The sequence below is a fragment of the Mytilus californianus genome, unplaced genomic scaffold, assembly GCF_021869535.1.
Source record: "Mytilus californianus isolate M0D057914Y unplaced genomic scaffold, xbMytCali1.0.p SCAF_6, whole genome shotgun sequence".
NCBI lineage: Eukaryota > Metazoa > Mollusca > Bivalvia > Mytilida > Mytilidae > Mytilus > Mytilus californianus.
Genome location: NW_026262712.1, coordinates 101,171,596 through 101,187,416, shown reverse-complemented (window position 1 = coordinate 101,187,416; position 15,821 = coordinate 101,171,596). Strand labels below are relative to the sequence as shown.

Genomic DNA, 15,821 nt, shown 5'->3' with positions numbered 1-15,821 from the left:
ATATTGACTGTAGTGTTATAACCTACATGGGTCTCAGTTAATAGTATAACATCATATTTTCTTATCTCTTGAAGAAAAAGGGGATCTGTTATTTTATCATGATGCTTTGAAATAAGCCCACCTATGTTCCAAACACAAAATGTTATGTTGTGAAAAAAATTATTTCTCTTTTGACTGGTCATAATTGCTTTTTTAATAGTAATCTTTTAAAATTCCCTCTCACCACTGGTTAATTGTACAATAATCTTTTATTAACTTTGACAGTCAGCTTTTGGGCAGGTAATATGAATATGAAATCCTTGTAAAATAATAAAACTCTTTTCCCTCTTATAAAATAACAAACTCCTCTAACTAAGGAAAGGCAAAAATGAAATTATCTTTTTATTGTCCTATATAAATGACAATTTAAGTTTAGATAAAACAGAAAGCAAAACAAAATCTAGCTACAATTGTTTACAATATATCAAACAAAACTTAATTATAACTGGCAACTTTATCTTCTTTACTAAGAAAATCTAAATACAAATGTATCAGCATATTAAGGCTGCCCATATCCACGACCCCGACTTTGATAATTGTTATAAGTGTTATAACCGCGACCACGATATCCACCACGCCCACGATATCCACCACGTCCACGATATCCGCCTCTTGATCCGTTATTCAGGTTAACATTGCTGTTATAAAAAGGTCTACGTTTTGGTAGATCTAGTGCTTCATCAACTATATCCCGAATATTTGCTGCAAACACGTTTACACCTTGATCTGAAAGGTGATATTTATCATCCTCACTAAGAAATCTAGGGATTGCTCTGCCTTTATTAGCTAGGTTACTGTGATCACACAGATAAACTTTTTCGGTATCAAAGTATTCCTGCTTCAATAAAGCACTTATCAACTGACCTTTCATATTGAAGCTTTCGTTGTCAGCTCTAGGTGTTGGTGTAGATAAGATAACTTTTGAAGATGGATATAAATCACATGTTAAAGATATAATTTCCTTCATTTTGTTAACACAAATTTCTGCACTTTTTTCACGTAGCTCATTTGTTAAGGAGTGAAACGCAATTATATCAGGTGCATGCTCAATTTCTCGCAAACTTTTCTCGGTATCAGGTAAAGTGTAAGCAACTCGCTTCTCCATTGTAAACTTTGATGACAATTTAGATACATCAATTCTTTCAATATTTGACGTTCCAATTAATATAACATGTGGTTTGTCTGCATTATTTTGACGCAAGTTGCTTTGTGTAGATCGTCTAGTTCTTGATGGAACATCCTGAAAATGCGCTGCACCATCATCTCTACATGCATGTTGTTTGAGACTGTATAGCTCATCATCTTTTTCTTCTAATCTAGATTTCAGTTCATTGCATGAGCTTACTAAAGTTTTAAGTTTATCATCTTTCTCATGTATTGTAGTTTCTAATTTATTAATTTCAAACTCAAATTGCTTCTGTGATTTGTTATGGTTCACCTTTTGAAGCTCAGACTGAGATGTTTGCTGATCAAGTTTTGACTGTAACTGAAACTTGTCCAATTCTGTTGTGTGTTTAACCTGTTGTAATGACATCTTCAAATCAGAGTTTTCATGCTCAAGTGTATTTAATTTGTTGAAAAATTTCTGATCACATGCATTTGTGGAATCAGATTTGGCAACTTGAATTTTGGAAACACTTTCAAGTACTTTTGCAAGTTTATTATCATTTTCTTTAAGGTGATTTAGATATGAATCTTCCATTGTTTTCATTTTAGCTGAAAAAAGTTCAGATTGTTTTGTACAAATCTTATCTAGAGCAAGTACGAAGAAGTTTTCCATTCTCTCTAACATTTTCTCAGGTCTAAATTGTGTTACTGACCATTCATTATTTTGGTTGTTTACTTGAGGTTCACTGTTATTGTTTAAATCACCTCTGTTTTCAAATAATTGCTTTCCATGTGTTTGGTCATTATTAACTTTGTCCTCATTTGAGTCATTGTCATGTTTACCTGATTCACTGGTAACATCAGTGTTTGCCTCGTTGCCCTCTTCTACAGTGCTAGGTGTATCATGCTGGACAACCCGGTCACCATTGAACTCTTTAATTTTATTAATCAGTGCAATTAGGATGGGAAAGTCATGTTGAACAAATTTGTCTTTGGCCTTACCCTGAGTCTGAATCACCCCAGTGTTAATAAAGAATGTTATTTTGTAGAGAAGGGGGGTTTCTGAATCATGTGTATGCTTCGTTGAGATTTCAATACATATGGCTTTATTACCTCCTGCATTCTTATTCCAATCAGCTGGATCGTCAAACCACCTTATGTCATGTTCAGCGGAATTACCAAGATGATCATAATACCATACATGAAGAGTTTTGATCCACAAGAGAATTCGATCAACTTTCACACGAAAGGCAACCATGTTTGCCTTGTCCTCATATAGATTTATGTCTATCGACTCATATTTAGTTCGTTTGGCCTTATCGCCTGCTGGCGTTTTTAACTTTGTAGGTATACATTCAGGAGGATATTCTGAGTAAATGCTATCCAGACTAAGGTCGTTGGACTCTTCAATTGTTTTGATAATAGTTTCAATTGTTATTTCATTGTCCGCCATTTTGTTTATGTGCGATACACGCTGATCAGTTGAACCACGATATATGCAGGTTAATCAATAAAATGCTCAAGCGACACACTTACATAGGGTTAGTTCATATAATTAATATCAATTTAACTAATTTTCATGATGTTATGCTGTCGGGAAACGTGGAAGTAGGATATAATTTCATGTAAATATTCCGAATATTTCATTAACTCTCTGAACTCGACTATCAATTACTTAAATCATAATGCTCTTTAATTTTCACCCATCCTAAACAAAATGTTGTTCTGATGGGCGTTATCCTAATTTGTGAATAGCCTTCAAAGTTGAAGAGTGACTGACAGTAAATATATAATAGAATCATTTGTGATTGACAGTAACCCCACCTTATAACCATATGGCACAATACAGCTTATGCTACATTTACTTTTGACCCTTTCGGGACAGTTATAACTTAAATGTAAATAATGTACATGTTTCAACAATTATAGCGTAATCTGTATTTTCTTTTGACCCTTATGGTACGTCAACTGGACGCTTAAGCTGCATATGCTATTTATTACAGTATAGGCTGCATTTAATATAGCATATGCTGTATTAATTATAGCATATGCTGTATAAATTACAGCATATGCTATACATTATAGCCTAAGCGACATTAATTACAGCATAGGGTACATAAATTATAGCTTAAGCTGTAGTTTATATAGCATATGCTGTATTAACTGTAGCATATGCGAAATAATTTACTTTTGACCCTTTCCGTACGCCATACAAGTGAGACTGATTAATCAGTATGTAGATAAGGTTATCTATAAATAGAACAAACAGATAATCTGATCCTATGCTATAAGAGCCTATTTTATGTACTTAAAATACTCATTCAACAATTTTACAAACTTTCATAATTTCAAACTGTTATTTGGCGCAACATGTTACTTTTATGGTCAATTTAATACAACATTTCAAATTTACATTAGTATGTTGTATTATATGGTTAGAAATAGTCCATAGTATTGTTAGATTCTCTAAGTACACACATGGAGATGTGAAACACTGAATCTAAGTAGAGATTGAAAGACTCTCTGAAAATGGTCCTGGTGTGAACAAATTCAGAGGGAACTGGTCCTGTTGTGAAATGAATCAATGGGAACTGGTGTGAAATAATTCAGAGGGAATTGGTTCTACCTCCTTTGCAAACGTCGGTCACACAAACCCTCTCTGAATTGGTGGTTCAAGTAACTTAAACTTCTATTCCCTTACTATTAGTCACTATGTTTATATGTGTATTAATGTTCATTAATTAAAGTTTATGTAAGTGTTAATTTTCTTGCAGATGCCATTTGTTTACTTTTATCACTTTATCTCGACTTATTTTATAGCTATAAATACGTTACCATCATAAATTCTGAGTGTAACCCCAATTGCGTTATAGGTCAGAATGGAAAATCCCGACTAAAAATAAACGTACTCTCACTGGTCCGAACATATACCCCTGTTTGCCCATATTCTCCCATTCAATTTTCATCTGCGATATCGGTCACACGTGCAAATTATTAAAGATTCAACAGAGAAGTGTTTAGTTGTTTGTAAAGATTTTTGAATAGCTTAATTGCTTTTCATATATTGTGTATATTATTGGAAATTTATTCCCTTGTTTAGTTTGAATTTCTAACAAATTATTTGTGTTTTTGTTTTGACTAATGTAAATTTTATTATGGACTTTAATTTGAATAGTCCTTACGTAAATATTCCTGGTTCGGACTATCTCCTGGATGGGTCACTACCTTTAAGTCCCCCCCACCCAAACTACCAGTACATTGACCGGGGTTTCGGTGTCTGGTAATACTATCTATCCGACCCTTTCACAAGGTTCGGCCATGCATTTTGGTTGGTACCTACGTCAACTTCGGTGACTCATACTTTATCTAGGCCTGTAAATTCATTGGGTACTATTGGTTCTGTCCCAGGTACAGATATGGGCTTGAACTTGCAAGGTTCTAGACCCCCATTATCCTATTGTGGGTATATACTTCCCAACTCGGGCACCCAACCTTTACCCTCATGGTCTCAGCCACCTTGGCCACAGTCTTACCCTTATGGTGGGTTTATGCCAAACCAACCTGGTTTTTGGCCTTATAGGGACAATTTCTATGGTCCCCCTTTTGGGGTAGCTACTGCTCCACCTTTAGCTCCTGCTCCACCCGTAGCAGTATCTTTGACTCCTGCAGTAGATCCTTCTACCACCGTACCTGACTCTCGAGCTCAATCTTCTAGCTCTTCTCATGGTACTCAAGGTTCTGATCATGCATCATCTTTGGATGGTTTTCAGAAGTGACTTTTGGACTTTGGTGAGTCTTTCGAGTACTCTATCCAGTCGTATGTCTGTACTGGAGAATAGAGTTTCTTCTCATCAACCTTCTCCAGCTAAGTCTGTAGAATATGGTGAGAGGGAGGATGACGAGCTTTCTGTTTCCCCTGGGAGTCATGAAAGGGCTTTCCTCACTGATGAGGATGTTGAAAGTTCTTCTTCTTCCAAGGTATCGAAGACGGCCCCTGAGCCTTCTTCTAAGTCGGCTCAACAACCTCCCACCAAGGAGACTGAGGATCCTCCATCCTTGAAGGATCTTAGGGATAAGGTGTATACCTTGATGAGGGATGAAGCACATATCCCTTTTGCCTCTCCTTCCAAGCCGAAGATTGATTGATTGATTGTTGGTTGCTTAACGTCCAGTGGCAAATATTTCATGCATGTTCAGGACGAGAACAAATTAACAATAAATACAATAGGTAGGTCCTGTAATAGAGGTCGTCCGGGATGAAGTCGGAGAAATTTGGACTGCCACAGGAAAATGAGGGTATATTGGATGAGGACAGAAATTTAGCCTTGCAACAGGCCCCCTACGGACCCCTCAAAGAGTTGTTACAAGGGTTCTTAACGTGCAAAGAACGTGGCACTCTCTTTACACGAGGCATCGGATTTAACGTCCCCATTCTGACCGGACGTGACTGCGAACTTGTACATCCCGCACAGCCAAACGGACGCCCCACTTTAGCGAGGGTTTTACCGCCGGTCGGAGGAAGACCAATGGTGACCATATTTCTATTCCCCGGTCACCCTTGGGGGTTCCAAGCCGAAGAAACCTTCTTCAACTTTTGAAGCTTCCTGTGGTATTTCTCAGGATACTGTGACTTCTCACAATTCTTTTCCTGAATCTGGCCATATGGCATTTGCTTTACAATTTAGTAATGAAGGTATCGCTAATTCTGCTAGTGAAAAGGTTGCTAATAACAAAATCTCTGGATTTGGGATGTCATCCTTTTCTGATCAGGTTAAGTACAAGGATTTTTATATCTTTGATTTTTCACTGGGTAGACTTGTTCCCAGTTGTGACAAATCTCTTTCATCTTTATTGGGAAAAAAGCTAGTAGATGGTCTTCGTCTCACTCAACCTGTTTTGTCAAAGACTGAGAATCTCCTTCGTAGTGCTTCTCAATTTCTTGGCACAGCCGAACATTTTCTAGCTGCAACCGGACATTTACTTAACAGCGAAGATTCGGTTGTTCCAGCAGAAGTACGATCCTTCTTACTTCAACTGGATAAAGCTCTAGGTTCATCTCAGTTGCTTTTAATGGGTTCTATTGCTAATTGCACCCTATCTAAAAGAGCAGATTTTCTTGAAAACATTTCTGTTGCTGAGTCTTTGAAAAATTCTTTACTGAAATCTCCACTTACTGACAAGATGTTGGTTTACCCGTACAGCGGATTCAAGAGGAACTCAGCAAAACCCCTCATCCAGTCAAAGTTAGTGTACAAGTTAACAATGGCAAGAGGTCGGTTATGCTACATCTAGTTCTACTAGTACTTCTGCTTCAGGTGGTCCTCCTTCTTCTGCTAAGAAAAGGAAGAATAACTACGGCAAACCGCAGAACAAATCCCATAACTCCGGTAAAAGCTCAGGTAAGCCTTCTGGTGGTTTTAAAGGTCCCAAGAAACCTGGGTCTAGTACCTAGGTTTTTGCCCCCTCGTACGTTATTGACAGCTTCCCCAGGGGAAAATTTACAACAAGTTCCTCAAAAATCAGTACCAGTAGGGGGGAGGTTAAGTTTTTTCCTAAATCAGTGGAAGAAAATTACCTCAGACTGTTATGTGCTGACAATAATTCGAAGGGGATTAACACTTCAGTTCAAGAGCCTACCTCCTCTGTCTGCAGTTCCGATAAGTTTGTCTCATACTCAAGACCCAGTCAAGTATCAACTTCTATCAGTAGAAGTGGACACAATGTTACAAAAATCTGCAATAGAGGAGGTGTCGCTCTTAACTATATCTCCGAGATTTTATTCCCGTCTTTGTCTGGTTCCAAAGAAGACGGGATGAATGAGGCCGGTCATAGACCTATCTATTCTGAACAACTTTCTTATTGTTCCCCATTTCAAAATGGAAACCAACAGATCAATCAGGACTTCAATCCTTCCAGGAATGTGGACTACTTCTCTGGATCTTTCAGATGCCTATTTCCACATTCCTTTTCCCATACTTACAGGAAATACCTGTGCTTCGTTTAAAACATCAACGTTTTCCAGTTCAAGGCTCTCCCTTTTGCCCTGTCTACAGCCCCTTTGGCTTTTAATGTGCGTGTCCTCTAGTTCTACCTCTGAGACCAGACCTTCTGTCTCAAATCAAGGGCAAGGTTCTTTATCAAAATCCAGAAAAACTTCATCTACACGCCTGGCTTCTCTCAGGGATAGCATCAGAAAGAGAGGTTTTTCTGAAGGAGCATCCAAGCATCTCACAAAGTCTGTCAGAGACTCCACTAGCATTGTCTATGATGCAAAATGGTCAATCTTCTCAGATTAGTGTAGTGAGCGGGAAATTGATCCTTTCCAAGTCACCGTACAACAATTAGCAGACTTTCTAGTTTTTCTTTTTGAATCCAAAGGATGATGTCCCTCTACTATTAAGGGATATATATCAGCTATTTCAAGAACTATTCATATTTCTGGTGGCCCAGATTTTGGAAACAATGAGCATATTTCTCTTTTGGTTCGTAGTTTTAGTCTTGAAAGACCAAGACAAAACACTTTAGTTCCTAAGTGGGACCTTGGACTAGTTGTATCCTTTTTAAAACTTCCTCCCTTTGAACCAGCAGAAACAATAGATTTAAGGTTTCTTTCCTATAAATGCTGTTTTCTTTTAGCTTTGGCTTCTGGACGGAGAAGGAGTGAAATCCATGCCTTCTCCATTTCTGATGCTTGCCTTCGATTTAACAGGGATAAATCTTCTGTTACTCTTTTAACTGATCCTGCTTTTTTGGCAAAGAATCAGATTCCGGATAAGGGTGCAGAACCAGTCGTGATTCCTGTACTCCCTAGCGATTCTATTTCTGTGCTTTTATGTCCAGTAAGAATCCTTTCTATTTATCTGGATAGAACGAGTAGTTTACGTTCTGTTTCTAACTCAAGACTCTTTATTCCTATTAAAAAAGGAATCTCAGATCTTTCTGTTTAAACTATTTCTACTTGGATATGCAAATGCATATCTTAAGCTTATGATTCTTCTAAGGCAGAATTTTTGAATAGTTTTTAATGTTAAAGCTCATGATGTTAGGGGTATCTCTACATCCTGGGCTCTGTTTAACAGTGCATCTTTAGAAGAGGTACTGTCTGCAGGTTTCTGGAGAAATTAGAACTCTTTTATCTCTCATTACCTCTTATATATGGCTACTTTTGCCGAGAGTTTATACCAAACCTTCACCCTTATCTGAAACAATAGTGTAACATCACAACATAGAAAGACACACTATAAAATATCAATTGAAATGGCATAACTCAATCAAAAGACATATTAACACCACTGAACATACACTGAACAAATAAATTTGACCTATGATACAATGTTAATACAAAATAAACAAACTAAGGGAAGAATAATTAAAGTAACATGGTATACCGCTGTGAAATGTTAAACAATTTAAGAAAAACAATATGCTTGAACAAAAATATCAGCCATTTGCAATTACTTTAAACACAGGTAAATGAAAATAATTTTGTTGTTACGTATACGTGTACAGTTCAAATGGAGAAAGGAAATATTTTTACGAAATAAATAATTTTGATGCTCATAGTACGAAGAAGTGAAAATATATAGTAATACTAAAAACTTATCAAAGCTGGTATATAGACCAGATATAACCCTGAATAACATTAAATAACAAAAAAAAGCATTACAATTAGTATCAACAGGTCAAATAAACAAGAAAGTACGATTTGGTAGTACTCGCAGTTACTGACAGCTAGTTAAAAGCCAAAAACAATTAATAATAAAAAATCATGCATCAGAGACTAAGTATTTTAAAGGAGGCTCGAATTGTATGCAATGGAACGTCTTTTAATTTCCAATAGAACGTAGATAAATAGTTGAAAAGATTACTCAAATTCCATGTCAGTATTCTTTTGAATGTTTAACTATAAAAAAACGTATGTAACGATGATCATATATGACCGTTTCGTTTGGTGAGCTTTTAACAACTGTTAAAGTATAAATTAAAACTGGTCCTGAAGTCAACATACGTCCAAAAGGCCCGATCTGTTACACACCTGAAGTCAACATACACCAAAAGGCCCGATCTGTTACACGTCTGAAGTCAACATACACCAAAAGGCCCGATGTTTTACACGCCTGAAGTCAACATATGCTCAAAAGGCCCGATCTGTTACACACCTGAAGTCAACATACACCAAAGGCTTGATCTGTTATACACCTGAAGTCAACATACGCCCAAAAGGCCCGATCTGTTACACACCTGAAGTCAACATACACCAAAGGCTTGATCTGTTATACACCTGAAGTCAACATACACCAAAGGTTTGTTCTGTTATACACCTGAAGTCAACATATGCCCAAAAGACCCTATCTATTACACAGTGACCCAATATAATATTTAGATCAGTGTATATTTATATAAGAGACGAGTTTCATAATTATATATCCCTCGGTAATCATATCACACATTTATCTATTGAAATATCTAGTCATCAGTTGATAATAAACATAATTTGAAACGTGTAAAGATTTGTGTTAAATGGATAGATTCTGCAACGGGACACCTCTTTGGGTAATCAATATAATTCTAAACAATTCATTTAATTAAATATCATTTTAAATGAACTTAAGTTCATGTCACATATCATATAACTACCAATAGCATCACAAAAATATAATAGTTGCACACATAATGTAAAATACTCTCTGGTATAACATGTTTGATTTTATATTTCCAGTTCATATTCAGATGTTTAAAGGAACTCACTGAAATCAATCCTCAATTTTTTTTCAATTGATCAAATTTGTCAATTGCATGAAATACACATGAACTTACTCAGAATTGTTGATGATAGAATGACAGTGCAACCAATTTTTGAACCCTTTACATTTATCTGTATCAAATTTTGTTATGACTGTTTATTGCCTAACAATTAAATTGTTTATAGTTTTCATTAGGATTACATCATTTTGATTGGCAGACACCAATCGCTTGGTGTTTTAAATTAAAGTTATGGTTCATATTCCAATAAAATATGACAACGTTGCAGAAATGTTTAAGCAAAACAAAGGAAACACTTGACTCCGCTCGTAATTTCCTGGTTTCAGATTATAATGTAATTAAATGTTTTAGAAAGTTTTATAGGGTTGTAAAAGCATTGACCGTACGCATATTTGTATACGCCCGTTTACGGGACGTATTATGGTATGCCATTCTCCGTCTGTCCGTCGTCAACATGTCGGACATTAACTCAAAAATGCTTTAACCAATTTGCATAAAACTTTGGTGAATTGTTGATATCTATTGACTTGAGCTCCCTTTCGTTTTTTATAAAATTTAGGTTTTACGTTTCCTAGTTATGGGGTTTTATTCATTAAAAAAAGGGGGATTTTTCAGTTTTCGGACAATAAGTCAAGAATGCTTTCACCAACTTGCAAGAAATTGTGGTGAATTGTTTATATCTATTGACATGAGCTCCCTTTCGATTTTTATAAATCTTAGATTTTACGTTTCCGAGTTACAGGGTTTTATTCATAAAAAAGGGGGGATTTTCCAGTTTTCGTACAAAAACTCAATAATGCTTTCAGCAATTCTTATGAAACCTTAGTGAATTGTTTGTATGTATTGATGTAAGCTCCCTTAAGAATTTTATTAATTTTACATTTTAAATTTGATCTGTTATGGGGTTATGGGGTTTTATTCTTTAAAAAAAGGGGTGATTTTCGAGTTTTCGAACAATAACTAAAAAATGCTGTCACCAATTCTCATGAAACTTTGGTGAACTGTTTATATCTATTGATGTAAGCTTCCTTTTTATTTTCATAAATTTCTAATATGACATTGAGAATTAATTGAACTTTATTTGTTTATAGTCTGACAACAGATTTACTAAGTATTGCACAACAGCAAGAAATCTTTAATTGAATAAAAATTCAATTCATATAACCAATTTCAAGTTCTTTGACTACATTTATTCAGAAACCTATAATATGTCAAATATTTAATTACAATCCAAATTCAGACCTGAATCAAGCTTGAATACTGTGTCCATTTTTGCCTCAACTGTTCAGGGTTGGACCTCTGCGGGCGTATCTAGCTGCGCTCAGCAAAGCAGTTTATTAACATATACTATACAACTACAGCAACAACAACAACAATTTTTATTTGTCAATCGAGACGCCCCGAGGAGCAGTACAATTACAGATTAAATTAAAGTGTACAAATAATTGTGGTGATTTTTTTTCATTGAACTATTTGAAATTACAATACATGACAATAAAACTAAAACTATGTATGAGAATGGAGACAACAAACACAGTATACTCCCAAAGATAATGAGTGAGTGAACACAATCAGTACCGCATACTAGAACACACCCGCGACATCGCCGGTCCGTGACTGAATTAAAGTATTTAATCATGTATAAGCCTTATTTTTAGCCTGGACTTAAAGTATTGCTATTGTCATCTGACAAAGTCATGCTGATTATAAGATGCACAGTTTTCTCTGATTTCAAAATCTTTCTGCTTGAACCCGTTGATCTGGAACTTATTAATTATTGATAATATTAATTATTTGGAAAACAAAGGGGCCTGGAATTGTGTAATTTTCAATCAACACCATTGTCCTATACAAGTTATATATAAAGTTGAATCCTTGATTCGCCGTTTTTACGTCATGCCGGCTAACAAATTGGAAATTGTACCTACGCTTTATTTTAAGTCATCTTATAAAGTTACGCTGAATAAAATACTACAACAGGAAACAATGTGACAATGATTGAATTTAGTAGTGTCAACCCTGTATAATGACTCGTGTATATAGCAAATCCCAAATACACCGTTTGGTGGTGCATCTGACAGATACGGCATACAGATAAGGTAATACACATGTATAGATTTCGCGGGCAGTACGTCGACTGAGCATGCACGAAAGCATATAAGGCACTGATCGATAACGGTCTCCGAATTTGGATATTTTTTCAAAAATTTGCTTTTTCTGTGGAAAAAAGATTGTTTCAAAGACAAATTTATATAGTAAAAAACACTACATTTATACGTCATATCACAAATATTTCCGACTTTGTAAGTTTCAGAGGAGTTGCGGCTCAATGAAATCGGTCTCTTCCTTTAGTAGTATAGATGCCTTCGGTAAACGCTTTTGCATCTCCAAAAAACTTTTAAAAGAGCGTTAAATTCATAAAACACAATAAATGCAAATTTTTGTAAATATGTTAAATTAAAGTTTTGTCTTTGTGCTGTTGAAGTAGAATTGACAAAGAGTTCTTTTTCATAAATATAACAAATAACAACTGCGGCTTTTCGTACACTCAAATGGTGACCAACACAACCACTTGACTAAGATTTCTTAAATTTTTTAATACCATGTTATCGCATAATAAATTGTTGTTCAAAGTACTTCATCCGATGAATGTCATCGCCTTATGTTATTGAAGTCGTAAACAAAGTGTCGGTTTTCTCAAACACTTTAACACCGTCGTCCGTTACTAAGCTTTCTCGGTCAAACTTGCAGCCACAATACCTAAATAAGAGAATTTTCAAAGCAATGTATCGTCTACGAAGACGATACGAAGCGAACATACATTCCGTCAGTGCATTCAACATTTTGGTTAACGATGGTTAAATTGTTTCAAGCCATCAACAATTTTGCCACACTTTAATGGAATTTTATGAAATTAGGACAGAAGGTTCGTCATGATCAAGAGAAAATATCAATGAAGAGAAAGCACCCTGTACGTTTTTTCATTCGTGTTCCTGTATTTATGGACAATGGACATGTTTTGGCAGTCAACATTACACTTGTACACTAAAAGCAACAGTCGCATAGGTGAAATCCTTTTCGAATTATTCGGAGTTGTCGCAACATTTTTACAATCTTTTCTGTTTGACTTATTTGTAGTTTCTAAAACACTACGGTTCTATTATCTAATATACATGTAATGACAAGTCTGATTTCATTCGAGTTGTTTTTTTGGGTGTGTGAAATAAAAAAAAATGTAACATATTATCGCTAGAAGAATCTTCTGACTAGTTCAATTCAAAATAAATTTAAACTCAATGTTGTATTTATCTATTTTCCGAATTTCAATGGAAACCAAACTAATTTTTTCTCTTCCCATCTGAAACAATTTTTTTGTCCAGAAATTTAGAATCAAACTTTTATTTAATTATTTTAAAAATAAAGTGTTTGATTCTAAAATTTCTTGAAATTTTTTTCAGGAACCCTTAATAACATTTTAAAGGGTAATGAATTTAAATTGTTATAATAATGTATGCTACTGTTATTTGTAGGATTCAAATTTGACATGGGATGGTAATTGGCCAGAATTCACGGAATGTTTTCAGGACACCATTCTGGTGTGGATTACCTCAGGGTGGTTATGGATCACGGCACCATTTTACGTTATATATTTAGCAAATCTTTCCCCTACAAGTTGTCAGTGGACATTGAAGACACACTCATCACTGGTAAGATAAATGATTTGTATGCTTCGCATACGATAGAAAGAGAACATACTGGTCTTTGGTCTATTCGTCCGTGCGTCCGTCTGTTCAATCAAGTTAAATGTTTTGGTTAAAATAGTTTATCATAAAGTTGTGGTAACATCAACTTGAAACTTGGTACAAATGTTTATTTTGATGAAAACTGCTATAATCGCATTCCAAATTGCTGTTTTGGTCTTGTTTTTAAGGTTGATGGAAGACGGAAACACCAGTACCATATCAGGTTAAAATTTGGAGTTTAGGTATAATTTAAACTGAGGATTTGATCACATTAAATTGAGTATAGTTTACATTGAGGCTTTGATCCCATCAACTTGAGTATCGTTTACATTGAGGCTTTGATCACATCAACTTGAGTATAGTTTACATTGAGGCTTTGGTCATATCAACTTGAATATAGTTTACATTGAGGCTTTGATCACATCAACTTGAGTATAGTTTACAATGAGGCTTTGATCACATCAACTTGAGTATAGTTTACATTGAGGCTTTGGTCACATCAACTTGAGTATAGTTTACATTGAGGCTTTGATCACATCAACTTGAGTATAGTTTACATTGAGGCTTTGGTCATATCAACTTGAATATAGTTTACATTGAGGCTTTGATCACATCAACTTGAGTATAGTTTACAATGAGGCTTTGATCACATCAACTTGAGTATAGTTTACATTGAGGCTTTGATCACATCAACTTGAGTATAGTTTACATTGAGGCTTTGGTCATATCAACTTGAATTTAGTTTACATTGAGGCTTTGATCACATCAACTTGAGTATAGTTTACAATGAGGCTTTGATTACACCAACTTGAGTATAGTTTACATTGAGGCTTTGATTACACCAACTGGAGTATAGTTTACATTGAGGCTTTGATCACTTCAACTGGAGTATAGTTTACATTGAGGCTTTGATCACATCAACTTGAGTATGAATTACATTGAGGCTTTGATCACACCAACTGGAGTTTAGTTTACATTGAGGCTTTGATCACATCAACTTGAGTATAGTTTACATTGAGGCTTTGATCACATCAACTTGAGTATAGTTTACATTGAGGCTTTGATCGCATCAACTTGAGTATAGTTTACATTGAGGCTTATATCACATCAACTTGAGTATAGTTTACATTGAGGCTTTGGTCACATCAACTTGAGTATAGTTTACATTGAGGCTTTGATCACATCAACTTGAGTATAGTTTACATTGAGGCTTTGATCACATCAACTTGAGTATAGTTTACATTGAGGCTTTGATCACATCAACTTGAGTATAGTTTAAATTGAGGCTTTGATCACATCAACTTGAGTATAGTTTACATTGAGGCTTTGATTACACCAACTTGAGTATAGTTTACATTGAGGCTTTGATCGCATCAACTTGAGTATAGTTTACATTGAGGCTTTGATCACATCAACTTGAGTATAGTTCACATTGAGGCTTTGATCACATCAACTTGAGTATCGTTTACATTGAGGCTTTGATCACATCAACTTGAGTATAGTTTACATTGAGGCTTTGATCACATCAACTTGAATATAGTTTACATTGAGGCTTTGATCGCATCAACTTGAGTATAGTTTACATTGAGGCTTTGTCCACATCAACTTGAGTATAGTTTACATTGAGGCTTTGATTACACCAACTTGAGTATAGTTTACATTGAGGCTTTGATTACACCAACTGGAGTATAGTTTACATTGAGGCTTTGATCACTTCAACTGGAGTATAGTTTACATTGAGGCTTTGATCACATCAACTTGAGTATGAATTACATTGAGGCTTTGATCACACCAACTGGAGTTTAGTTTACATTGAGGCTTTGATCACATCAATTTGAAACTTGATAAACATGCTCGTTGTGATGTGAACTTTAAGATTATATGTCAATGGTTTAACAGAAATATGTTCATCGGACACTACACCCTGCTCGCAATATCAAATGTCCATGTTCAGTGAATCACAAAATCTGGGTCAAAACCTAATTTGGGGCATTTATTGTAAAAGGTTCACATCATACAAAGACAGGTGTACTTAGTTTCAAGTTGATGTGACCATGACATGTAAACTACTTTTATTTACCAAACACTTTACCCTGAGAAAGTACTGATTTCAAATGATCACATGTCCATGTATGTTGGACATTTTCCTGTTCAGTGAACTGTTAAATC

The 15,821-nt window shown here is 35.3% G+C and overlaps 2 protein-coding genes across 2 annotated transcripts in view; one reads left to right on the top strand and one right to left on the bottom strand.

Annotated features, from left to right (window-relative positions):
• Positions 1–368: 368 nt before the first annotated feature.
• On the bottom strand, positions 369–2,747 carry LOC127704691 (uncharacterized). Its single transcript, XM_052208825.1, has one exon. The coding sequence runs from the start codon at positions 2,597–2,599 to the stop codon at positions 539–541; it is 2,061 nt and encodes a 686-aa protein (XP_052064785.1). The 5' UTR covers positions 2,600–2,747; the 3' UTR covers positions 369–538.
• A 10,115-nt stretch (positions 2,748–12,862) lies between these two features.
• The window catches only part of LOC127706696 (multidrug resistance-associated protein 1-like), a 193,882-nt gene continuing 190,923 nt past the window's right edge, over positions 12,863–15,821 (top strand). Inside the window, exons 1-2 of the mRNA XM_052211354.1 lie at positions 12,863–12,880; positions 13,440–13,616. Of these exons, the coding sequence (XP_052067314.1) occupies positions 12,863–12,880; positions 13,440–13,616 (195 nt within the window). The remainder of the gene's footprint in view (positions 12,881–13,439; positions 13,617–15,821) is intronic.

What these genes read in the sequence shown, in the direction of transcription:
- LOC127704691 (XM_052208825.1), bottom strand. Translation starts at nt 2,599, where the DNA reads ATGGCGGACAATGAAATAACAATTGAAACTATTATCAAAACAATTGAA.